This window comes from Gracilinanus agilis, chromosome 2 (genome assembly GCF_016433145.1).
Source record: "Gracilinanus agilis isolate LMUSP501 chromosome 2, AgileGrace, whole genome shotgun sequence".
NCBI lineage: Eukaryota > Metazoa > Chordata > Mammalia > Didelphimorphia > Didelphidae > Gracilinanus > Gracilinanus agilis.
In genome coordinates this window covers 338759973-338787724 of record NC_058131.1, presented here as the reverse complement: position 1 = coordinate 338787724, position 27752 = coordinate 338759973, and the positions used below count along the sequence as shown (strand labels likewise).

Here is a 27752-nt window from a genome sequence, read left to right as displayed (position 1 = left end):
TTTGTTGGTAAGTAATTTAAGGATAAATTTACCAAAATTAAGAAATATTTTTCAGTCATAGAATCCACAGGGCTAAGAAAGAATCTTGAGATAATCTAGTTCATTCTTTTTATTCAAGCTGCCTTGTTCAGAATAAGTTTTTTGAAGGTTAGCAGCTATTTTCTTCCATTTTTTTGTTTCTTTATCCCCAAAGTGCCTTAGATACTTTGGATCTGTGATCTCATCCTTATTAATTTTCTCCTCAAAGGTGCAGATTACAGCCCATACATACCTTCTCATCCTGTGCAACTCATTTTCCCTCCCATAAATCTTTCATTGGTTGCCTTCTTCTAGACTTCTTAATATTGTGTGGATACCAATACAGCAGGCAGTCTTCCAGTTTATCTCTTGATACATCACCAGTCTGCCTTTTTTTCTGGTCATACAGCTTTTTGATAATATCTTTTACCTTGCTTCTCCTGCTCAGTTTATTTATTGATAAATCTGGTACATTTTATTCATATTCACCTTGTGCTTTTTCATTGCCTTTTTAGTGACTTATAGCTTGAATTTTTCAGATACTATTATTCCATGATTTACAAGTCATATAGTATCACTAGAAGAACTCTGATGTTTAAAAAATGCCTTTGTTTCAGAGAAAAACAAAGAATCATTTAAAGTGCTAAGCAATGACTACACATGTATAACCTATATCAAATTGCTTGCCTTTTCATGAGGAGGGAAGGAGGGAGTGGAAAGAGAGAATTTGGAACTCAAAAAAAAATTTTAATGAATGTTAAAAAATTTTTGTGCAAGTGGAAAAAATAAAACTTTTTAAAGTGCTATGCAATTTCCTATAGACAGCACAGCCCTTTCTTCTCTTCCTATTCTGTTTTTGGACCAGCTCTATGGATTTTCCTTTCAGCTGCTTATCATGGTCTGGAAAATAAGCATTCCATTTTTTCCTTGGTCTTCTTTTGTATGTGTGACTAATTAGGCCAAACTCCTAAGTGATTATGGCTTTCTTTAAATATCTACTGCAGTGTTTTAGATCTTATTATCTATGTATTGATATACATTTGCAGAGTGGCACATCAGAAAAATTTCACTATTACTCTTTCATTACCTCCTACATATCTTTCAAGAAATTTTGCAAGATTTTGACATATTTTTGGTAGATATATTGTCATTGGAGAGCTTTTCTGAAACATCTACCAAAAAATAAGCATAGTTAGATCTTGTATCTTCTATACTACTTAATCAATTAAATGATTATAAAGATGTAGTCTGTTGTAAAATATCCTTTACAAAAATGTTTGTTCCCTTCTCAAACTCTCATTGAGGATGTCCTCAGAGGGTAAGTGGATGTAGATTGTCCCTATAAAGAATAATTTCATCTCTTTGTAAAGATGAAAAGGTAAAAAGCATGAAGTAGAAATTACTGCTATTTTTATCTCCATCTTTTTTGTGTAATAATAAGATCTGAGATTTTTTTCTAAGACTTTAATGTCCTTTACTCTTTAAGATGTCTTTAGAGTCAGTCTTTCAAAATTATGTTGCTTCCAATCAATCAACTTATATTTTTTAAGTGTTTTATTATGTACTAGGCACTAGGTTAGCTATTAGGGATATAAACACAAAGAACGAAATAATCCTTACTTTCAGCGAACTGACATCCTAATGTATTAGAATATGGTTTCATTTTCTAACCCTAATTCCAAAAAGCTAACACCTTACCTTCCATCTTCGAATCAATATTGGTTCCAATGCAGAAGAACAGTTAAAGGCTAGGCAGTTTCAGTCACTTGACTGATCAGACAACTAAGGAAGTATTTAAAGGCCAGATTTGAACCCAAGATTTCTTTTTCTCTGCATCTGACTCTCAGGCCACTGAGTAACCTAGCTTGTCCTTCATGCACTTTTATAGTACATATAGTACAGTGTGTTGTTTTTATTTCTTTACATAGTTCATAAGTTCATATACTCACATAAGTAATGTGAGTAATAAATGTTGTTCTGTCATCACTGATGTGGAGAATAGGGTTTCAAGTCTTTCCCCTTTATTTTTAATGTCCCTAGTCATCCTTACAGTTTTGTACTTAAAAGCCCTTCAGATATATAGGTTTAGTTGGGTCTGTTGCCAAATTTTCTGTAAAATCATCCTCCTCTCCCTCCCCCACTGCTTCTTCTGCTTTATGAAATGAGATTCTCAAAATCCTATGCAGTCTCCACCATTAGATTTTTAAAATAAATATATATTCTAATCCATTGTTGCCATCAGTTCTTTTATCTCTTCATTTGGAAAGGAAATTAAGCATTTACTGGCCATGATGTTTTTTTTTAGGCTGTCATTGTCCTTGTAGAAATTGATCTATGTTGATTAAATTTCCTTAGAAAATGGTTATTGTCTGTCCCATAGTGTCTGTATACACAAAGATAAAAAAACAAAATAGTCACTGGCTCAAGGAGTTTACGTGGCCTAAACTGAACTGTCTCAAACAGAAATGGAATCATCTTATCCTTAAATGTTTCTAAAGGAATCTTTTCAAATGGCTATTCCTAAAGGCTCTTATGGTCTGTGTGCCTCTTACATGGTTTCAGAAAAGAAACAAAGAAAGAAAAAAAGCATTGGAAATATGCACAGGATGCTATGTTGTTTAGGAAAAGAGGGCAGAAAGAAAACCCTATTTCCCACAAGTCCTCTACAGTCAGAGTTTTGAAACACTTAAGCCAGCCAAGCACAAGATCCAACAAGTCCTACTAAGCTGGAAAGACTTAAGGTACAGCTTCAGTGTTTGATGATGTGTTATCTGGAGAAGCTCATTGTCAGAAGGTTGACCACTAAGGGACTTTTTTTCCATGCATAATAGTTCATGAAACCCTCTTTTAAAGGTATAGAGGAATTATAGTCTTTAGCAGTGGGAGCTTTATTCACTAGGACAAAATTATTGATTCTTGAGGTACTGAAGGTATTTTATTTTAAGCCCTGTTTTGGTGGAAATTTGATGCACCTGAGATGCATCATTTTAAGTTACATTTGAGAGATAAATTTGGCTGAAACCCAATCAGTGGGGCTCTTTTGGGGCTTTATTTTGGTAAAGTTGTGGCAGGTGTGGGTCTCTGGCTCTGTGTTCTGCTCACTTGGCTGAAGGAATCCCTTTCTCTCTCATTTTTGTTATTATTAAATCCTTTAAAATTAAAATATCAGGAGTATTCATTCAATTGTATTCTCACAACCCCCAGAAAGGCAGTGTAGTATATGTTGAATGTGGAGTCAGAAGGTCTTGATTTAATTCCCAGTTTTATTGCTTATATGACCTTGAACTAGTTACTCAACCTCCTTCAGCTTCAGTTTCCGTATTTTTAACATACTGGCATTGGACTGGGTGAACTCTAAGGCCCTTTCCAGCTCTAAACCTATAATCTTCTTGACTTCTCTTTAAAAAAAAATAAAGAAAACTGGCAAAGAGTCAGTTGGAATGGTAATCAATAATTATGCAAGGGAAGAAGGGAAGTAGATGAAACCAAGGTATAACAGTTATGTGGACAGAAATAAAGAAGAGGTTTTCTTATAGAATATTACTTAAAACCTACCAGTCTCAGTGTCACTTTTTCAGAACCAGTCCTGTACATGATCAATCCTTAGCATATAAAGTTTCACTGAGAGAAATGACATTTGTAAAAATTCACCTACTTCTTACTAGCCCATTCTAATACTTTAGCAACTTCTGTCATGAAGTTCATACTTGTATTTCACCTGTTACCCTAAAACCACAGCTCAATCCCATTTTCAGAGATTGTTGATTTAGAGTTGGAAGGGACCTTAGTGGTTATCTAATAGTTGTACCCCATCATTTTATAGATGAGGAAACCTAAGTGATTGACCCTGTCATAAAGGCTAGTAAGTGATGGGAAGAACCACAATGAAACACTTTGATTCCAAGTTCAGAACCTCTCCATTGTACCTTTATCTCTCAGTAGGCTTTAGTATATTCAGACTTTTATTGAACCACTTCTTATATTTCTAATTTTTCAATCTATTTAGTCTTTTTTGTGTTGCTAAGAGGGTAATTTTGTGACAAGTTTCTGAATCCTGACCATATTTTTAATGTCCTTTGCTTGTTATCCAGCCCATAAAATCCCACCATTTCTTAAGTCTTCTCTTAGATTGGATTTTCCCTTAAGGATATTATCTATTCCAGTTTTTTAATTGTTGTCTTTTCTCTATCACTAATATAACCAACTTGATGATAACATCTAATTCATTTTAAAAAGCTTTATTAAGTGCAAGGCACTGTACTAGGCATTGGATACAAAAAAACCAAAACCGTCTCTGAATAAGAAGCTTATATTCCACTGAGGGATATGATATTTATATAAGTAAATACAAAGTAATTTCAAGAGGATCAAAATTAAAGTAACAGGGCAAGGAGTGGGGAGATTGGTGAGCAGTAGAAAACTTGTATAGGAAGTATACTAGAGTTGTTCTTTGCCAAGGGTGAGAAGGGAGTGCATTCCAGACATGAAGAATCACTTGTGCAAAAGCATTGTAAGATTTAAAATTAATATCCAATAACTCCCAAGTATTATATTTTATAAGATTTATTAATAATCACTTGAAGTAAAAGAAATAAAAAGAACAAAAGTAAAAACCTGAGTAAAGAAAAGTTTTCCCAACCACATTAGCAGGGGAAAAAGAGAGTGAGGTGGGGTTACACACAAATTTTATCTCCAAAATGTAAAGACATGGTGCCTTCTCCAAACAGTTCACTTTCTTGATTCAGGGAGGTAGCAAGTATCTTATCCTAAAATTACTCTCAAACAAGAAAATTTTTTATAAATCTAAAATTTTATGACACTAATACAATCTCCCCTGAGGAGGATATTGACCAACACACAAATCACCCCAAGATATATGACTGAGTTATGAGGTATGTGAATCATTTGCCAAAAGAAAATCAAAAGCATCAAAAAACCCAAATAAAAAAGGAAATAAAAAAACTTCTGGATGAAAAATAAAATATCAAAGTCTCATGTGTAAAAATTCTAAGTAAGGAAAAAAATAAGCCCATAACAGGTCCTTGAATCAGGGCCTAATTAAAGTGATTTATGTCCCACTAGCCTGTAGTAGCAATTATGCACTTACCTAATCAGTAGCCAGGGCTACAGAAAATACTGCATTATGAAAGACAGAAAAGGGACTAGATTTTGAAGTGGAAAGGGAAATAACATTCCCTGGTCTGATTTTACCATTACTTTTAGGAATAGGGGAGCCAAAATGGCAGCCAAACTGAGGTACTTGACAAAAGTCTGGATCTGGCACAAGGGAATCCTGCATCTGACTTTGCAAACAGCCGCTTACTTGAACCCCAAAATAAATTTAAGTACCCTGTCTTGGTGCAGAATCTCATCAATCCCGCCAGGATTGGTTGGTCTTCTCGACCTTGTGCTTGTAGGCACTGTGCACATTAACTTTGTGCTCCTTAGCTCTGTGTAGTGATTCTTTTGTGATCCCTTCTCCTGGAATCAGACACAATCATTGGCAGATTTCCATAGTCTAAAGCTTTTGAGTATGCATTGATATTAGAGCTAATGGACATTTTAAATTTATATTAGTGCAAAAATCAAAAAACCATTAAAACTGGTAACATGTTTCGAGTACAAAAAATGAGAGAAAAAGAAAACTTAAATACTTTATTGCATATACAAGGAAAAACAATGATAAAATTTTTTAAAAATCAAAAATATATAGTTCACAATCAGTGACACACTGTGTTACCCAAGAAGAGGCACAATACAAAGGTTTCTCACTCAAAAATGAGATCCATTTCCTTTTTAACTTGGTCATGATCCACAGTGTGAGTATACATGATTTTCACAAAGTAACAGCTTTATAAAACAATAGTACAGCAGCTAATGCGCATTCAAAGAAGTACCAAAATTCCCCAAAATCACAAGAGCACATCGAATTCTCCAAAGGTTACTAATACAGATTTTGTCCAACTAGATTATGGACTTCCATGCATAAGACAGTACAAATAAAGATAGTGCAACAGAATATATAGCTAAAAGCCAAAACACAACAGAAAGTGACATAGTATAACAGAATATTATAGGTAAATTAATATGTAAACTTAAAAACAAAATTAAATCTTAAACAATCAGCAAATATAATAAGCATAAGAGGATACAGTCATTCATTATCTATAGATATCTTTACATGTCAATAATGGATCCAGGAGTCCTTTTCTCCAATTTTGATAGCTGTTGGAGTGGTTAACAGAACTTGGAATGGACCTTCCCAGGCAGGGTTGAGTTGTTCCAGTGCACTGGAAGTTCTTTATATACACCTTGTCACCTAGGTGCAAGTCATGAAGTGAGAAGTCTATAGGTTCTGCTTGTACAGCAGCTCCAGATTCATGGAATTCTTGCAATTTGATTTGTAAATCCTGTATATATGAAGCAATAGAAATATTCCTTCCTCTTCCCACTCCTCCCACCCCCCAGTAATGATCTGTATGCAGGAGAGAAAGGCTTAGCCTGCGTAGGGGGATGTCCAAAAAGCATCTCAAATGGTGAGATGTGCAGATCTTCTCTGGGCCTGCTATGAAAATAAAATAGGATCAGACAGACAATTTCAGGCCATTTTAAGTGAATCTCCATACACAATTTGCCAATCATAGTTTTAAGATCTCTATTCATTCTCTCAACTTGGCCTGAGCTCTGGGGATGGGATGGCACATGGAATTTAAGAGTTATCCCCAAACAAGAATATATCTAAGACAAAACCAAATCAGTAAAATGAGTTCCCCATCTTAATCAATTCGTGGTCACTAACAATGTAAGATTTAAAATTAATACCCAATAACTCCAAATATTATATTTTATAAGATTTATTAACAATCACTTGAAGTAAAAGAAATAAAAAGAACAAAAGTAAAAACCTGAGTAAAGAAAAGTTTTTCCAACCGCATTAGTGGGGAAAAGAGAACGGGGTAGGGTTACACACAAACTTTATCTCCAAAACATAAGGATGAAATGTGAGAAAGTCGGATGCTGGGATTTAGAGTCCTGGGGAGTAGATTCTAATTATACAGCATGGAGACCGGAAATGGAATGCTCCGTGTGGGGAATAACTAGGCAGGCCAGGTGGACAGAAATAGTGTAGGAAGGAACTAATATGAAATAAAAGTGCAAAAGTAGATAGAAATCATATTGCAAAAGGCTCTCTTTAAATGCAGTCTTTTTTGTATTTTGTGTTAGAGGCAATAGGGGACCATGGAAGATTTGAGGGGTGGGTTGTTGTGATAAATATGTGTTGGAGAGAAGATACTGAAGACCAATCAAGAGGCTAATGTAGTAGTCCTGGTAAGAGTGATATGTTCCTGAATTGGAACGGAAGTTGTCTTAGTAGAGGGAAAACAGATATGAGATGTTATGAAGGGAGGCCCTAAATGACTTATGTCCAAGGTTGTGAACCTCAGGTACTAGACTAGAAAGATGATGGTTTACTCAACAGAAATTAAAGAGTCTGGTTTGTGGGGAAGTATGAGTTTTGAGTTTGAGATTCCTACAGGACAGCCACATGGAAATGATAAGTAGCAGACAATGGTGATATAGGACCAGGAGGGAGCGTGGGATATATGTCAAATATGTACAAAGACAAAGTATAGAATTCTGGGATTCATCTTCAGAGAGAATTTGATCATTGAAACAGTGAAAGCTAATGAGATCATCAAGAGAAATAATGGGAAGGAGAAGAGAAGGGAGCCTAGGATAGAGCCTTGACAGATGCCCACACTTAACAGTGGGAAGAGAATGATGAGTCAGCAAAGGAAACTGAAAGAGCAGAGAGGAAAAAAAATAATCAAAATACAGTAGTATCACATCACAGAAGCCAGGAGAAAAGGCACTCATGATAAAAAAAAATCAATGTTGCTTTTTAAAAGGTAGGTAAAATTTTAGAAAAAAGTTGAAAGGATAACCAAAGTGAAAGGCTCCTTAAGTAGCCTGGTGAGAATAGGATCAAGATCACACATAAAGTTGGCACCTTTTGTCTTTTTGTACTAGTTACATTTAAGGTTTTTGTTTCAAATTAAAATAGTACCTTTCTGAACTGTAAGACAGATATTCTTTAACACAAGCAGTGCAACTTGATTTGTCAGAATTTGTCACAGAATGTCAAATAAGCAAGAATTTCAAAACTCAGTTATATATGAGAAAGAATGCTATCCACATCCAGAGAAAGAACTATGGGAATAGAAAAACAGAAGAAAACAGTTGCTTGATCACATGGTTCAATGGGGATATTATTGAGGATATAGACTAAAAGATCACTCTTGCAAATATTAATAATATGGAAATAGATCTTGATCACTAATACATATAACACCCAATGGAATTGCATGTTGGCTATGGGAGGGGGGAGATTCATGAATCATGTAACCATGGAAAAATATTCTAAATTAATTAAATTTTTAAAAAGTTATATTTTCAAAGAATATATTTTCTTTCATATCTAGTTTCATCATAGAAAAACCTCTGAACTTATTTTAGGATCTTGAGTCTAAACTATTTGCCATAAGTGATTGGAAAAAAACATTTATTCAGAACTTACTATGGGCCAAACACTAAAAGCTAAGCTACTCCCTACTCTTAAAAGAACTTATATTCTAATGGGGAGCACAGTGAGTATAGAGGAGTGGTGACCAGGGGAGGGATTTTGATTTGGCATGTTTCAGAAGGGATGATTAATAGAGCTATAGGAGTATAGAATGTTGAACTGGCCAGGGTTAGGGGGAGGGGAGAGGAGAGAAGTACCTGAAGAGATAGCCACCAGTCAAGATAGAAGTGGCCCACGGAGCTGTTGGGTCAAAGGGTCAAGTCTCTGGTCCCAGTGGCAAGTTGAGGTAACAGTCAGGAATGAATATATTGTTAGCATGAAAACCATAAGTTCTGAGTGGGGAAGTGGTTTATAATGATATTCGTGTAAAGCATTATGGCGTCAAGAGTAATGTCAATCTCTGAACTAAGATCATTTCTCCTCTTTATTGTATTTTTTACTTTAGGTATTTCTCGGCCTAGATGTGATAGTGCTCCACCCACACCAGTGAACAGGTTAAACCTCCCCCAGAGCTCTGCCAGCAGCACAACTCCCCCCCACAATCGAAGGCATCGAACAGTTACTGTGAATAAGGCAACCATTAAGACTTCCACAGTAAGATCTCTGATTATTATCAGAGTTCATTTTCTACCTTAACTTTTTAAACATCTGGTCTTGAATTGGGTTTCTCCTATGTCTTAAACTTTTCCTGCGGGTGGGGGGTCCTCTTGTCCTTCTACTAGGCTAATGTTGGTCATGCCTCTAAAGTCCCACACCAGACGTCTTCCACTTCTCCACTGTCTAGTCCCAACCAGACTAGTTCAGAGCCTCGACCGCTGCCTGCTCCAAGAAGGCCTAAAGTGAATAGCATCTTGAATCTTTTTGGATCGTGGTTATTTGATGCAGCATTTGTTCACTGTAAACTTCACAATGGGCTAAACAGAGACAGCAGCATGACTGGTAAATATTGCTCAGCAGATACATATACTTTTCTTTTCTTGTTTTCTGACATTTCCTACCTGCAAGATTAACATACCTAAAAAAAATTCTTTCTAACAAAGCAGTGTATTATGGTTAACCCCTTCCAGCTGAACTGCCACTTACTGCCTGTGTGATCTTGGGCAAGTCCCTTCCCCCTCGCTGGGCTTCAGTTTCCTCCTCTGTAAAATGAGGAAATTGGACTGGAGGATCTCTAAGGTCCCATCCAGCTTTAAACCCTATGAATTCAATCAACCGAAATTGGAGTTTTTGCCACCAGCCCATTGTAGATATGTTTTGTTGGGTTTGGCCTTTACTCTTTCTCTTTCTTTTTTCATAATGAGCCATAAATTATATTCATTTTGGTTGACTCAAAATTAATGTCAAATTATTTCCTGGCAGTCTCCTTTATGTTAGCCAGGTATGTGACACCAATACAAAGAATCGTGACTTTTTGACTTAAGAACTTGTCTTAAGTGAAGTATTTTTCTTAGCATCAGGAATACCCCACAAAACATTGCCTAAACGAGTACCATTTCATAGTAACATCATTAAGACTTTTACACCTTGCCATAGCCGCTCAAACACCATTGCACTGTTATGTCCATATGGATGTTGCCCAAACAGGTGACTCAGAATTCTGCTTCCTCCCCTTTTCCATGTTGTCACATCAGCATTCCCCATCCTTGCTGTTAGAGCTCTGCTCAGTGTCTTCTATAAGGGTATTTTGCTTAACATTGTGTTTCTGCATACTAGATTGATTAATTAAGGTGGGGTATGCCTGGGGTAAAATGTCAGTAAAGTCGTTCACACAAAAACTGGAATATAGCATAGCAAATTCTCTTTTGTGAAACTGTAGCAATTTGACTTTAGTCTATGAAAGCATGACTGATCATGGTGAAATGTAAAAATATGTGAATCTCTTTTATAACATAATTTTAAAGTACATATTGCTGGAATGGTAATTCTTAATCATATGCTTTGTTAAGATTAGTATTAATAATTCAGCCATGATATCAGTGTCCAAATTTGCCATTACAAATCTGATGCAATTAGAGACAAATACCTAGTCTGTTTGCTACCTTGCCCAGAGGTGGTAGTGTTGGGGTTTTTCGAATATTTTGAATAAATATTTGTAGTTACTATATTCATGAATCAGCCAGAATTTACTGACTACTTTACAAGAAAGCACTTCTTTTTTTCTGGGGTTAGGGAATGGAAGTCAAGTAAGGACAGTAAAATGAATGAAGAATAGTCAATATTAACCATTCTATAGAGAATGTTTATTTCAGAGAAGAGATTTTCTATTTTATTAACTTTATCATGAGGTCATGCTTTCATCACATGCCAGCAGAATATAACAAAGTATTAACCATTAAGTTATTTCAGAATGAGAACCAAAAATGTAAACAAGCAAAAAAAGCAAATTCTTTTAAGCTTAGAAAAAGTATAAATGTAGGAAACTGCCTTCACAAATAGAGATAAAGGTTTAAGAGCATTTAAAATAGTAATTCCTAGTCATACACAAATAGATCTTACAATGAATATTTCTGGTTTCTGCTCTTTGGCTTCAAATTAATGTTTTCAGTAATCTCAATTCAAAAGAAGTCTGACATTTTAATTTCATAATGTTTTGCTTTATAAGAACAAATTAAGGAATATAAATAGTAGTATTTACTAATAAGTATGTAGAAACTGTTTAGAAACAACTTTGAAAAGAAAACTTAACATCTGTTAGTGACATTTTCTAGAATGTACATTTACTTTTGATTCAGAGTTGCTCCAAGCCACATTGACTTTTTTTTTTTTAAACCCTTACCTTCCGTCTTGGAGTCAATATTGTGTATTGGCTCTAAGGCAGAAGAGTGGTAAGGGTAGGCAATGGGGGTCAAGTGACTTGCCCAGGGTCACACAACTGGGAAGTGTCTGAGACCAGATTTGAACCTAGGACCTACCATCTCTAGGCCTGGCTCTCAATCCACTGAGCTACCCAGCTGCTCCCACATTGACATTTAAAACAATTATTTGTTTTGTAGTCAGACGTGTCTTTAGAATTTTATCAAAGCACATTTTTGTTTTTCTTTTTTCCAAAAGTTGATTTCAGGCATTTGACTGTTTGCCCTAGACTCTATAAGCACAGAAGATTTCAACTTCATTTTACTGTCATGTAGGGTTCTTATGAGTCTTTTTAATTTCTAAATAGTTTGTTCCTGTGTATCCATACTAATAATAATATCTTAGATAATACCTTCTTTTTCACCAGAAAACATTTGTACTGAATCCAGAATTGGGTATGTTCAGCACAACTTTTCCTGTTTCTAGTCATGGTTTTTCTGTAACAGAATAAGACCAGTTTTTGTATTTGACTCAAGAACCAAAGAACTTTTTCTTTTACATGCTTTAGACAGAATTGCCAGAGTATAGTGAAGACTGTAAAATAATTGAGATAGTGTATAAGTAGAAAAATAAATCAAAAGCTACTGTATGAGAAATCTCAGAGTTTGTGGAGATAGGATAGGAAATTGGTCTCCAGGAACTACCATTTTCATACATTTTGCAAGTACTGGCTAGTCACAGAAGGATTCTACTATACAGCTCGCCTCAATTTTAAATGCCTATTCCTTCAACCTATTAGTTTTAGACTATAATTATAGTGTACCTTGCTTCATAAAAGTGACATTGAGCTGGGAAGGGTTAATGAATTCAAATTTCAATGCACGTTGATACGAGCAGATCAAAGCCTTGACTATTTGTAATTGTATAATTTTCTTCGTTCATTGTTTTGCATGATAAAAAATCATAATTTTGGACCTGAATGCCAGTTTCCTATGTGTTTGAACTAGCTTGCTATATCATAAAGCTTTTAATCTAATTTTTAAAAAAGCTAAAAGCTTCTTAACTATAATAAAATTTCACCATCTTTAAAGTATTTTATAACTACTGCTGTCCTTTGATTTGTTTCCATTTATTTCTATTATCTTGCAGCATCTTTTATCCAAATTCTTCTTTCTTATAAATCTTGTAAGTAGGAACCAGTAGCTTTTCCTTAATTGCAATCATGTTTTTTTATTTTGTTCATAATTCCATTTTTAATTTGATTGTCATTGTCATTGTCTCTTGTAGCTTTTGCATTTGGGAAGGAAAATAATTTTTTTCTGTTTTGAATGGGGAAGATTGTTGGCAAAAGCAAAAATTAATCTGCCTGAATCAATCCCATTATTTCTGTACACTAGTCTGGTCATGTCATGAATTCCAGGACTTTGCACTAACTGTGTTTTGGCTTTTTTGTTTTTTTAAGCTTTAAACTTATTTTTACAGACCTAGTGTTTTGATTTGTATGCATTCTGCATGTAGTGTTTTCTAAGTATATTATGCTAAATAGCTTATTCAGGACCAAAATGGCTCATGGGAAGTTGCATAAAGATTTATGCTTTGCTTAGACATTCTATTAAATATCTTATACATGCCAAATAATTTACATAATTTTGTAAAGATCTAAAAAGATGTTTTGTAATGATTTTAATATAATATTAAATCAGATATTTTTTGTTAAAAATAAAAGCAACTTTCAAAGGGCTTCTGTTTCAGTGACCTCCCTTCCCCCATAATGAGCATGATATTTCCCTCTTTGTCTATTTACATATCCCAACTTCCTTTTTATATCCCAGCCTCAACTTCGATTTAGTTTTTCACCTGTGATGGTTGAAATTCATATTTGTTTTGCTTGGTTGGGAGAATATTTGGTTTGTGCTTTATAGTCAGGTGAGAATTTTATTCCTCTCCCACCGCTGATACTGGCCTACTATTTTGCCTGTATGGATTCTTACATTGAAGACTGCTAATAGGGGGAAAAAAAAAAGCAAGTTTTAATGGCTAATTTTCTTCGTCGCTTAAAAAAGCTTCTGTAGGAAAAGAAATGGAAACTAAGAAAAATGCCCTATTTTGTATCATATATCTATACCTGTGTATAGATATATGCATAATTTTAAGTGGACTAAATATGTTCCAATTGAAAAATGCTTCGTATAATGTTTATTAAAATCTGTAGTGCCACTCTGATTTAACTGCTGTCCATTCTTAGAAAATAATTCAAATAGCCCTTTATTCTTAAATTTACAAATAGTTGCTAAACAGAAGCATTATTGGATCCTATTTAAGTAGTTTTAAAAAAAATGACCAAATTGGATCTTTGTGTCCAGGATCCCATGAGCCTATTTGGCATGTTGACTAATACAGTAAAGCCCTGCCTTTTCTCTCCTCAGCTATGACGACACAAACTAATGTGGAGTTTCGTCGGAAAGGGTCACAAATGTCCACAGAAACCATGACTTCCAGTACCATGTTTGATGCAAGTGAATTTCCTGATAATTATGAAGCAGGAAGAGCTGAGGCTTGTGGGACACTGTGTAGGATTTTTTGTAGCAAGAAGACTGGAGAAGAGATTCTGCCAGCTTATTTATCCAGGTCTAAGACTTTATTATAGTTTTTCCGTTATTATAGTATGAGTTATAAAAAATATAAATATGTTATGACTCAGTAGATTGAATAAACAAGTAGACAGTGATTTGAAATACCTGTGAAGGGGGGCAGCTGAGTGGCTTGGTAGATTGAGAGCCAGGCCTAGAGATGAGAGGTTCTAGGTTCAAATCTGGCCTCAGACACTTTCTAGCTGTGTGACCCTGGGCAAGTCACTTAAGCCCCATTGCCTATCCCTTACCACTCTTCACCTTGGAACCAATACACAGTATTGATTCTAAGACGGAAGGTGAGGGTTTTAAAAAAAGAAGAAAAGAAATACCTGTAAAGGTTTCTAAATAATTGGGACATTTCCTTTCTTGGGCCTTGGTGGCAACAATTATTCTTCCCATCAGAATTCCTTAGAAGAACTTATCCAACAGAGTATACATGGTTCCTTCCAGATTGGGGTACCTGGGCCTTTGAGATAATTATTTTCCTTTTTAGACACGGTGAATAGAAACCCATTTCCCTTTTGAGCACCTACTGTTTATACTTTACAGAAAGACCTTGAATAAATGGTATTCTGAATATTGATTCTATATTGCAGAAGGGCATTTTACTCCTTATTCCTTATTTCCTGTGAAGAAAGGAGTAAATTCTGAGAGAAGCTAATATGCATATACACCATTAGCCCCATTGTCCCCATATCTTTTCTTTACACTATAATTAACTTTAAGTATATGCCATGTAATTGTGCTTTAAAATTTTTTAATCAAAAATTTGAAACCCTTGCCTTCCCTCTTAGAATTCAATAACTGTATGTTGGTTCCAAAGCAGAAGATTGGCAAGGGGTAGGCAATGGGGGTCAAGTGACTTGCCCAGCATCACATAGCTAGGAAGTGTCTGAGGCCAGATTTGAATCTAAGACCTCTCATTTCTAGGCCTGGCTCTCATTCCACAGAACCACTTAGTTGCCCCCATTTGTGCTTTTTTTTTAAAGCTTCATACTGGCCTCATCCTTCCTCCAGTTTGACTTAGATCAGTATAACTCCTTTATTACTTGCCCTTCATTTGGTCCATCTTCCTTTCCTTGTTACCAGCAGATCTCACTGCATGTTTTCCCTCCACCATCTTTCCATCCTCTTCCAACTAAACTTATGACATTTTTTAAAGCCCCTATTCATTCTTTCAACATGTATTAAGAGCTCACCATGGGCATTTCACTCTCCTAAGTTGTGGAGGACATATAAAAAGAAATCAGATGTAGTTTTTGCACCCAGGTAGCCCATGGTCTAGTAGTTTCCTGGATCCTAATTTGCTTTACCCCTCCAAAAAAGGGGGACTAAATGTCAGTATTTCATGGCCTAATATGGCCATGCAATCAAATAAACTGGTTCTTGGTATGATTTATCATCAAATGCATTAAAGTACCTTTATATATGGTAGTATTAAGTTATGTAAGGCATAAAGTGAATTATTGAATTAGTTCCTATTCTAGGTTATCTAGGGAAAATTTATAAGGTAAGCCAAGATAGATAAGGAAAACTTTAAAAGTTACTATACAAAACATAGTGTTTTCATTCCATAATAGCAGAGGATAAAGTTTATCTAATAAAGTCTTCCATTGCCTGATTTTGACATGGAAGTTGACCTTAGGTTTTCAAAGGCCATGCTAACAGACTACAACCTTGAGAAACTTCATGTACCGGTCTAGTGATGGACTGTATCTCTGTCATCTGAAGACTAGCCTAGATTAATGGGAAAGACTAGAGAGTCATGAATTTTCCTACTTAGCAGCTCTCATAGCCAAGTATAAGTCAATAGTATGACATAGCAGGAAAAAAACAAAGCAAAAACTGACGTAATCTTGGGCTGAATCTAGAAGTATCATCTCCAGAACAAGAGAAGTGATAGTCCTATCACTCTGTCCTGTTTTGAATACTTCTAGAGTATTATGTTCAATTCTGGGTGACACATTTTAAGAGGATATTGATAAAACAAGAATATCCAGAGGAGAGCAGCCATTATAATGATGAAAGACTTTGAGATTATACCATATGAAAAGAACTAGAAATTTTTAGTCTGGTCAAAAGTAGTAGATAGTTTTGCTTGGAAAAGATTTGGTAGCAGGTGGGAGCACTATAGCTATCTTTTAAATATTTTAAGGGATGTCACATGGGATAGGAATGACAATTCTGCTTGGGGTGAATTGGGAGCAATGCATAGACATTTCAACAAAGCATAATTTTGGCCCTTTGTAAAATTAATACTCTCTACAAAGGACATGGGACTAGTTTAGAAGATAGCAAAATCTAAAGGACTATTTGCCAGTTTTATGGCAGAAGGCATTCTGGTTCAGGTAACAGTTAGACCAAATGGTTCCTTAAGTCCCATATATCCCTGAGATTGTATAATTCTATGGCCATTTTCTGATGCTAATGGAATTGTAAATGAGCAAAGGAAATACAGACACTGGTGGGTTACAGATCTTGAAATACTGACATAAGTGAAATGTTAATCATAAAGTCACGTGAATTTGCCTAAAGCATGGTGAGGCAAGGAAGAAATTATCTTCTGAGTCATCCAAAAATGTTTTCATGGAGGAAATATAATTTTAATTACTAACATTTGAATGATTGAAGAAAGAATGCTGGGTAAGTTTGTATGGGGGAGTAAAAGGAGAAGTTGCATTTAGGTGCAATCTAAGAAACCCTGGCACTGATGAGATGAGCATCCCTTAGGGAACAGCACACTCTCACATGTCTGGTAGCAGGTTTCATATGCAAATAAGAAGCTGTTTAAATAGCCTACTTCAGCTTTGTTTCCTCCCTAAGAAGGATTCTTAACCATTTTTGTGTTATGCACCCCTTTGGCAATTTGGTGAAGCCTTGTGGACCCTCAGAATATTTTAAAATAACTAAAGGAAATGCTGAATTTCTGTTGTAGGATAGTGAAAATAAAGATGCAATTTTCTTCCCATCCAAATTCATAGACCTTTGAAGTATGTTCATGGACCCCTTTGAGGTCAGTGGATTCTACAGGTTAAGAAATCCTCCTCTAATACCTCCTAACTTTTTCTTTTCCTCTTGACACAGAGATCTAAGATTGAATGAAAATGTTTTCCCACTTTCCTTTAAATGTTTTTTTTAAGCGAATATTTTATTAAAACAATGCTAAGATGAATGCTTATGAAATGCCGAAAATTTTGCAATATGTCAAAAATAGGTTATTTATTGATAATCACTGTAATTACTTTTTAATCCTTTGGACTTTGGCAAAACAACTTTAGAAAAGCCCTGTGGGAAGGGGTCAGCCAATATTTTAGATTCATTACAAATAGATAACTAACTGGCTTGCCACTTTTTGCCTTTAAATGGCAGCTTTTGCTACGGTATAAATATCTTTTAAAGGTGGATATGATAAAAGGCAGGAATGTACTTTCAGTTGACTGCCAAAAATTAATATTATCTGATAATGATTAACGGAACATTGTAGTTCCATATATTTAAAATCTTTCTCTTACTTTCCTAGATTTTACATGCTTTTAATTCAAGGTTTGCAGATAACTGATTATGTATGCCACCCTGTCTTGGCCAGCATTATTCTAAACTCACCTCCTTTGTTCTGCTGTGACCTGAAAGGGATTGATGTTGTGGTTCCTTACTTTATTTCAGCTCTTGAAACCATATTGCCTGATAGGTAAGTTATACTGTTTTACATTGTTTTAGACAGGAGGTTTGCTTTCAGTTAGATTTTGCCACTGTGCGTGTCCTTCCTTGTCTGTTCTGCCTCACCTTCCAAGGCACTCAGTAACTGAAAAGACCCCCTTTCCACCTGAAGGCTGTCAGGTGCCTGGATCTATTCTATTTTTGAAGTCTCTTTATGCTAGTTTCATTAGTATATTTTTTGTTCTTACATCACTTTCATTTCTAAATGTATTCCCTCCCCTCTTTTTCTCCCTGACAAGTCATCCTTTATAATAAATTTTAAAAGGCAATTCTGCAAAACCAACATGTCAGCTGAGTGGCAGTATATCATGACCCCATCCCACATCCATATTCTCTGTCATGAGTCAACCGTTTTAAGTCAGTTTGGGCTTGTCCTGAAGACATTAAAGAAGATTAGATCAGAACTGCGTATGATAGAACAGTATGGTAGTAAAGAAATCACTAAATTTGAAGTCAAAAGGGCCTAAGTTTAAGTCTTAGCACTTCTGTGTCTTATCATACTGGGTATGACATTGAGCCTTATAGTCTCAATTTTTCTCATTTATACAAATGTTGGGAGTTAGAATAGAGGATCTTTAAGGTGTCTTCCAATTCTTACTCTCAGTCTTGGGTTTTGATATGCCATACTTGGGAAAAGGCTTCATCTTTATATATTAGTTAGCATAGGAATTCACAAAACATAATACTACCATTCTCAGTAAAAGTAATCATTTATAAGGTAGAAGATATAATTGTGAAGCAAAGGAAGGGAATAGCATTTAATAGGTGCCTATTATGTGCATTGTACTAAGTGCTTTACAAATATTATTTCATTTAATCCTCAGAATACCCCTGGTAGGTACTATTCATTTCAGAATTACTATGAGCCATTTATTTTTTCTTTTAATTTTTAATCATTAATCAATTTTCTTTTAACTATTAATCATTTGACAAATATCAACTATCTTGACCATCTCCTTATACAAAAAACAGAAAAAGAAGACTATAAAACCACGAATCTTTACTATCTGCAATACTATGTATTGTTTTGGGCTTTTTTTAACTATATTTTTAATTTAACATGGTAGTTTCAAAACTACTTGCTTTTTTACATCACTTTCTGAATTTCCTTCTGCTCTTTTCTAAGCTGTTTATTATTTTATCCATTTGCAGGGAACTCTCAAAATTCAAAACCTATGTAAACCCAACAGAGCTGAGAAGAGCCTCTATTAATATCCTACTTTCCTTGTTGCCTCTCCCTCATCATTTTGGCAATGTCAAGTCAGAGGTAATATTTTATTTAGAATTCCTTATGTCCCCATTCTTGGGTGCTAATTCAGGTCAAAGTAGCTTTCAAAAATGAGAATAGAATTTTTTTTTCTGTATTCCAAGTGTGAGTGATTTAATGATTTGAGGTCTTACTTAACGGTGCTATTCCCTTTTCTCAGTCTGCCATCATAGCTTACTGAACATTTGTTCTTGAGATAAGATATAGATAACTTATGTTTTTATGGCCCAACAGAGGGCAAAGTAGCTGGAAGTGATAAGATTAGAAGCCATGGTTGCAGGCAGATACTTTCTTCTCCCTCTAGAGCAGCTCTTTTGCTTGAGTTCGTTATTCAGGATAGTTAATGTTCAATGTTATTTATTTTTTCCCTAGGTGGTTCTGGAAGGAAAGTTTAGTAATGACGACAGCTCTTCATATGATAAACCAATAACTTTTCTGTCACTGAAATTGAGGCTTGTGAATATTCTAATAGGTGCCTTGCAAACTGAAACGGACCCCAACAACACTCAGATGATATTAGGTTTGTGTTCATACTTCTTGTATAAGTTAAAATCTCAGGCAGTACTGACCATGGGCATGTCATCAAGGCAAGGCAAGGCTGACTGATGTGATATAAACTGAATAACAGCAGTAGTTACAATGACACTGTACTTGGATTAGGTGAAGACTGAAACTGGAAGAATTTGACTTTTATATTAATTTCTACAAAATGTATTAAGCATTAACTATATTCAAAGGGTGAGGTAGGGTTGCATCATGGGTAGAGAGTTGGTCTGGGAGTTAGATTAACTTTAAGTCCGACCTCTGACAAATATCAGTTGTGAGACAGGAGGCAAGTCACTTAACCTTGCTGGATACCTTTTTGTAAGATTATAAATTTAAGAGAAATTGCTAATCTGCATTGGTAGAACAAATTTCTACACTGGGACTACTGTATACTGAAATCATAGTACTGCACTACCAAAAAATGTTCAGTGTACTGTGTCAGAAGAAAGAAAAAGTTTAGGAAAGACAGATGTCTCTGCCCCTCTCCACAGTTTACAGTCTAGTAGAGGAAATATGCATATACACTTACTGTCTTACTATATATATATATATATATATATTTTTTTTTTTTTTTATGTAGAGAGAGCAAATAGTGTTTAGATCCAAGGAAGGGAAGCCCATTTATGGTGGGAAAGGGGTCATTAAGAAGACTTTATAGAGAAAGTAACATTTGACCTGTGCTCTAAAAGCAATAGGCAGAGAAGGAAAGGGAAGGATATTCTGGCATAGAGAATAAGCATGAAGGCACAGTTGGGAAAATTCAAGGAGGTAAGTTTTGTAATCTGGCTGGAACATAGAGTACAACTGGGGAGAAAAGTGTAGTTGGAGAACAAGATTGGAAGGATCGAATGGTAGCAAATTGCAGAGAGCCTAAAGTGCAAGGCTGTGGAATTAGACATTTACTTGGTAGATAATAAGGTTTTAAACTAAAGTATAACATGTCTAGGTTGAGTCATGAGAAAAAGATTATTCTTTCAGTGATACGTGGGATGGATTAGTTTGAGAGTGAATGGAAATAGAAAGATCTATAAGGAGGTTATGGTAATAGTCCCGGTGGGTAGTAATGAAGGATTTTAGCACAAAATAACATTGGAGCTAGAGAAAAGAAGACAGAATTTAGAGATATTAACAAGGTAGAATTGATGGGATTTGGAGGATATGATGGAAATAAATGTAAGACTCAGAAAGTGCCAAGATTCAGAGTATTGAAGACTTGAAGTTAATGATGGGATGGTGCCATTAACAGAAATATATAAGGGGGTTTAAAGGGAATGATATATAGAGGACGTAAAGGAAACTTCTTTTCATATGACCCTACACTCCTATCCATTCTGACATGCTTTAGAATATTTTCTCAGTCAACTTTTTATTTTTTTTTCTCCCTCTGTGCTATTTTTACCCTTTTTAATATAAGATTGCGTCAGAATATTGTTTCTACTCCCTTTTGTCTACCAGAATTTCTTCACTGCTCTTGCTACAGTCCAATAGTTAGCCTTAGGGCTGAAAGTGATGGATAACTCAACTCGAATGAATTCAACTCACTCCCAGAGTTGTACACCATTTAGACCTTTGCTTATATAGAGATGGGCACATGTGTCTCCAGAAGCTGTTTTAAAGTTCAAGAGTTATGTTCTCTTTCTGGCCTCTCCTGTAGAGTTGTGAACAGTGAGATTAGAGCTTCAATTTCTTCCACATCCCCACCACCACTCCTCTTCTCATCTCAGCTTAAACTACTTTCAGTCTTGCTGTCACTGTTATTTAGGAATTTTTGGAAACATAGGACTATTAGAATTGGAACCTTAGAGATTAATTAGTTGAAACATTTCTCCCCCCACAACCTTCATTTACATTATCCTTGATAAAGTCACTCAGCCTTATCTTGAATACCTTCAGTGATGAGAAATTCACCACTTTATGAGGCCACTTATTGCAGCATTGAAGCTAAAGGTCTTAAAGCTAAATTCAGCTTTTCAATAATCTCTTCCCATTGGTCCTAGGCTTGCTATCTTAAGCCATAGACAATAAGTCTAATCCCTTTTTCATTTAACAGCCCTTCAAACATTATGAGGCCGTGTAGTATAGTAGAAAGGGTGCTGGATTTGGAGTCTGTATTAAGATTGAGGAAGACCTTTGCTTCAAACCCTGAGCTTCAGATATTTATGAAGAAATAAGATACAGTGACTTGTCATTTCTTAAAGTATTGAGTCTTTGGTGGTATTTTGTCCCCAGTTTTTGCTGCTCTGTTGAAATATTTAAAAGCAATGCCAGGTTCTCTTTAGAAAATAACTTCTTTGCGGGGCAGCTAGGTGGCTCAGTGGATTGAAAGCCAGGCCCGGAGCTGAGAGATCCTGGATTCAAATGTGACTTCAAACACTTCCGAGCTATGTGACCCTGGGCAAGTCATTTAACCCCATGCCTAGCCCTCATAGCTTTTCTGCCTTAGAACAAATACACAGTATTGATTCTAAGATGAAAGGTAAGGATTTGAAAATAAATAAAATAACTTCATTGCATTTGACCCTAAAAATCACACAACATCCTAATATTTCTGAACCTGATATTTATTAATTTTCTTAATATAAAATAAAGTTAGAACTATGAAATTTCATTTATTTTCAGTGACTTACAAAATACACATACTATTCTTGTTATTTGGATATATCTGTTTCTTTCTAATAACAATCAATCAAATTCTTAGTCAGTTTTTAAGAAATGGTCTTTGACATCCTTTTGTCTGTAATAGACAGTGTGTCTATAATAGGTCTGTTTCATTTGCCTTAAATGATGCTTTATCCATTTTAATATAAAAAAAAAACTCTTGCCATATATCCTACATAAAATACTTTCTTTGTTATAGGTGCAATGTTAAATATTGTTCAAGATTCAGCACTTTTGGAAGCCATTGGCTGTCAGATGGAAATGGTAAGAAGCATTAATACCTTTGTGTTTGGTATTTTGTCAAAGAATTTGTTACTTCATAAAATATAGTCTGTTGTGATTTTTAAGACATTACATTTTAAGACTTTCCAGAATTTCCTTTTCATTGGTTAAATAGAGGCTTGGGGTTTTTTTGGCTTTGTTTTAAAGTAAAAGGTTATAAAATCTGAGAAGGAAGTTATTTTTATGACCTAATTGATGGTTCACAGCGACATTGTTTTGCCACGCTAATTACTGTAAAAAAGTTTTTTAAATTAATCAACAAACATTTATTAAGCACTTACTATGTGCCAGGCCCTGGGCCAGGTGCTAGGAATATAAAGACAAAAAAATAAATAATCCTTGCTCTTAAACACCCCAGAATGTTTTTGAGTTCCATATTCTGTCTTTCTTTTCTTCCTTCCTCTCCCCTCTCCCTAAGATGTAACTCTGATACAGATTTTACATGTGTAATCATATAAAACATTTTTCTATACTAGTCATTCTGTAGAAGAGAATTTTTTAAAAAGCCAAAAAAATGAAGAAAGAAAAGAAAATATAGTATGTTTCAATCTGCATTCAGAATCCATCAGTTCTTTCTCTTAAGGCATATGGCATTTTTCATCATGAGACCTTTGGGATTGTCTTGGATCACTGTATTGCTGAGAATAGCTAAGTCATTCACAATTATTCATCATACAATACTGCTGTTACTGTGTGCAATGTTCTCCTGGTTCTTCTCATTTAAATTCTTTATAAATGAAATAGCAATCATAAAATATCCCTTCACTACCACCAGCCCAGGAGTTGCTCTAGATCATGAAGACACTGGTGTTCTGTTGTTTATCATTGGTGATTCAGCTCTGTTCATTTGTTATTTGGGGGTTTTGTTGAGAATACTAGTAGAGTTAGTAAAAAACACTTGCCTTGGACCAGATAATTTTTTTTTTTTAGAGCTGGACCTCAGAGGCATCGAGTTCAGTACAATCATTATTCTGTTGGGGAAAATAAGTGCAGAGAAACCAATTCAGCCTACTTCATACCAGCTAATAAATGACGAATTTGAAACCCTAGATCTTTGTAGCTCTACCTCAGATTTAATTTCTTGGCACACCTCAGTGAAAAGAGGAAAGGGCTTGAACTGGGTTCTTTTATCAGGAGCCAACCCTGCTCTGCCTTCTCCCCCCTCTATTCTTTGGGCCAAATATATGAACTATAAATAAGATAAATAAGTAAGCAGCTTTTTGTTTTTATCAAGTTAGTAAAGAGTCTGTCTATGTAGATTATATCTATCTGTTAATGAGTTGACCTAATTCCCATATCACATTTATTTATTATTTTATTGCCCCCAAATATCAATGGTTGTGGTATTTCTATATTTAAATCATCTTTGATTTGGCTAGAATGGTGAAGAAAACCTCAAAAGTCATAGTCGTACTAATAGCGGCATTAGTTCAGCAAGTGGAGGAAGCACAGAACCTACAACCCCAGACAGTGAAAGACCTGCCCAGGCTCTTCTAAGGGATTATGGTAAGTCAAAAAAAAATTTTTTTTAATTTACATTCATTTTAGAAATTTTACTTAATAATTTTTTGTCTAATTTTACATATTTGAATTGCTACTCCTCTAGGTGTTAAATCTGTGAAAAAAAAAGACTTAAAGTATTTTGAATTCAGTTCCATTATATTTTATATTCATTTATATTCTTACAATTATTGCACCATTTTGAAAACACCCTTATGTTTAAAACTGCTAAGTACTACAGCATAAGGTTGGAAAATTATTTCATTCATGAATGTAAAATATGACATTTGTCACTCACCTGCTCAGGAAAGTATTTTACAGAATATCTTGACTTAAGAGTACTATTTTTGATGGGTTTTGTAACTTTGAGTGCTTTGAAATATTTTATGTAGAGAGACATAATTGCAAAATGGACATTAATCCAAAGTCGAATTACTTATATATGAGTTTAGCATCTGTTTTAAATTAAACTAAATGTGTTTCTGACCTAAACTCATAAAATTAAGTTCTCAGCAAAGTAACCTTGGGTATGTCATGTATAAAACCTCTATTATGTGTTATTCAAATGTGCATTTGATTAATCATTGAATTCACTAATATGTGTTGTTTAAAGTAACTCTTAACATTATTCATTATATATACATGATTCTGGGTACCCTAGTGATCAATAAGGTAATATTTAAAAGAATATAAACATGATTTTGATATTTAAGCAGTTTTTTTTTTACTGTATGTGTCCCAATAGGTATGTGTGAAGTGACTAGTCTGTTTCAGCATTTTGATGAACTGTTAGTAAGTTCTGCTTGTAATGTTGCAAAAAGTTTTGCTAAGAAATCCAAATTTGTGTTAGTGTGCTGCCTATATGTCTCTCCTTAATGACCATTCCTTTTTCTGTTGTCACTGCCCTCTTCCCAATAGGATTGACAGGTATAATGACCCAAAAGTTCATTTATAAATTCAGTTTCATATTCTCCTCATTTTGCATTACCAAAATAGTGTTTTCTTTTACTTTTAGAATTGGCAGGCAAATAAAACATGGCGGGTTGGGAATGTTTATTTTCTTGTATTCAGGAATAGAGTTCTGGATAGTCAAATTTTTTTAATTAGCTAAGGGTATTGCATGTAATATTTTCTGTAAGGGTTAAATCTTAAGGACAATGGGTAATAGCTGCCAAAAATGATTTCCACCATATGTGGATGCACTGAAAAACTAGACTCCATAAATCAGTATACCAACACACACACACACACACACACACACACACACACACACACACACACACACACACACAATTTGCTTGAGAAGCCTATAACAGTTTTTGTTATGCTTTTTAAAAATGAAGCTAAGACCTATTAGCAAATAGTATTTTAAGATTCAAAGTCTTACTGAGGGATATTTATTTAAATATCAAAATTCCAATTAGATCAATTTGATAGCATTCTGCTTTGATATTAGAAGCTACTCAGATTCAAATAAATAACATGTTAGTATGGTGTGCTGATTAATCAGCCTATTTGTAAATCACTAAATTCATTGTCCAGGTGCTTATTGTGGCTGCTTTGGTTTGTGCCTAAGGGAATGCTTTGCTTATTGTTACTAATGCGTAGTTGTTTTCCCTCCCTGTGGTATTTGGCATTGGGGTTATATCCTAGCTCTTAATACAGATACAGCTGCTGGACTCCTGATTCGCAGCATTCATCTTGTAACCCAAAGACTCAATTCTCAGTGGCGTCAGGACATGAGCATATCATTGGCTGCATTAGAACTTCTTTCTGGACTGGCAAAGGTGAGGAAAGACTGTATACAGTTTTAGTTTAGTTTAGCATTTGAACCATTTATGTATTATTCATTAATATGGATAATCGAGAGCTGGCTATATTTTTGCATAAACTGTAACTAAAAGGGCAGCTGGGTAGCTCAGTGGATTGAGAGTCAGGCCTAGAGACAGGAGGTCCTAGGTTCAAATCTGGCCTCAGACACTTCCCAGCTGTGTGACCCTGGGCAAGTCACTTGGCCCCCATTGCCCACCCTTATCACTCTTCCACCTAGGAGCCAATACACAGAAGTTAAGGGTTTAAAAAAAAACTGTAAATAAAAACAAACCTAAAGATAAAATTATGTAAAAGGGAACTTATGATTATATATTTCTTATGTTAAAACCAATGAAAACACTTAGATGACATGCATGCATATATTTAATTATATATATAATTTTATTTATATATATGTGTGTATATATATATATATACACACACACACACACACATACACACATCGAGAACACTAATCAAATTGTCTTCCAGCAATAAATTGGATGATATAACTCTAAATTTAGCTAGGTGGTCCCTAGGACAACAAATATGGACTCTGGCAATTGTCCCTTTCACTTAAACTTTCTAAATTGTAGTCCTTCCAGTTTTTTCTTTGCTGGTATAGCATTTGAAAGTATAGAGTCACCTCCACACCACAATGCATCAGAAGACAACTTTTATTACAAATTAAAATATGATTTGCATAGAAGAGGTCAGTAGAATGGAGATTACAAGGAAGAGGGATCACTTCTGGGTAGACCTTGAAAGAAGAAAAAGAGTTCAGTACACAGAGATGAAAAGGTACATTCTAAACTAGTTTGACTGGAGCATATTGCATGTGAAGAGGAACAATGAAAAAAGTCTAGAAAGGTTTACTTATGCAAGATTTCACAGAACTTTGAATTCCAAGCTAAGGAATTTTGTTCTCTACAAAAGTAGTGTGAAACTCAAATAGAAGCAGATCTCTACAGCTATATATTGACTTAGAAAACAACATATCTGTACTATATTGCATTTTTTATTTTGTTCAACAATTCCCAACTTTTTTATATTTTAATTTGATTGATTAGTAGCTCTGGTTTGACATTTCTGCTTTAGGCAATAGGATGGCTGTGCAGTGAGATTTGGCACACAGATGTATTCACACCAGGGCAATTTTTTTTTTTTTTTTTTAATTTTAAACCCTTAACTTCTGTGAATTAACTTATAGGTGGAAGAGTGGTAAGGGTAGGCAATGGGGGTCAAGTGACTTGCCCAGGGTCACACAGCTGGGAAATGTCTGAGGCCGGATTTGAACCTAGGACCTCCCGTCTCTAGGCCTGGCTCTCAATCCACTGAGCTACCCAGCTGCCCCCCACACCAGGGCAATTTTAACAGTAATCACACAGACCCCAGGAGTCCACAAGAGAGTATCTTAAAATAAAGAAATGGCAGATTTAAATACAAGGAGATAACATTTAGAAACATGAAAAGCAGTTTTGAAAGATCTCTTATAGCCTCACATTCATGAAATGTATTCCCACCGTTTCTGGTGTATGTTTTATGGTAATTTTTAGTATTTTCTCCATCTTATGTTTATAGAAAAGCAAGGTATTCTGTAGCACCTCACATAATTAATTAATGCTGACTACAAGCTATTTGTCATGTATATGAAATTGATATCAACTAATTATTACCTTCCTAAAAAATATCTTTAGGTAAAGGTGATAGTCGACTCAGCAGACCAAAAGAGAGCCATTAGTTCAATATGCAGTTACATTGTGTACCAGTGTAGTCGGCCAGCCCCATTTCACTCCAGAGATCTTCACTCCATGATTGTTGCAGCTTTTCAGTGTCTTTGTGTCTGGCTGACAGAGCATCCTGACATGCTTGATGAAAAGGTGAGAGAGAGTACCAGGCTTGGGTGCATGTTTGGCAGGAAAAATTCCTTAATTTAAACATG

General features: G+C 35.0%; 1 protein-coding gene across 2 annotated transcripts in view; it reads left to right on the top strand.

The window, feature by feature from the left end:
* RALGAPB (Ral GTPase activating protein non-catalytic subunit beta) overlaps positions 1 to 27752 on the top strand; it is a 77979-nt gene that overhangs the window by 11650 nt on the left and 38577 nt on the right. Inside the window, exons 7-16 of one of the 2 annotated variants that reach the window (XM_044664316.1) lie at positions 9048 to 9196; positions 9325 to 9541; positions 13822 to 14023; positions 17549 to 17716; positions 18898 to 19012; positions 19385 to 19532; positions 22416 to 22480; positions 23878 to 24004; positions 25664 to 25785; positions 27508 to 27690. In XM_044664316.1, coding sequence (XP_044520251.1) covers positions 9048 to 9196; positions 9325 to 9541; positions 13822 to 14023; positions 17549 to 17716; positions 18898 to 19012; positions 19385 to 19532; positions 22416 to 22480; positions 23878 to 24004; positions 25664 to 25785; positions 27508 to 27690 — 1496 coding nt within the window. Of the gene's footprint in view, positions 1 to 9047; positions 9197 to 9324; positions 9542 to 13821; positions 14024 to 17548; positions 17717 to 18897; positions 19013 to 19384; positions 19533 to 22415; positions 22481 to 23877; positions 24005 to 25651; positions 25786 to 27507; positions 27691 to 27752 lie in introns of both variants that reach the window. The other variant, XM_044664314.1, reaches the window with a different exon arrangement.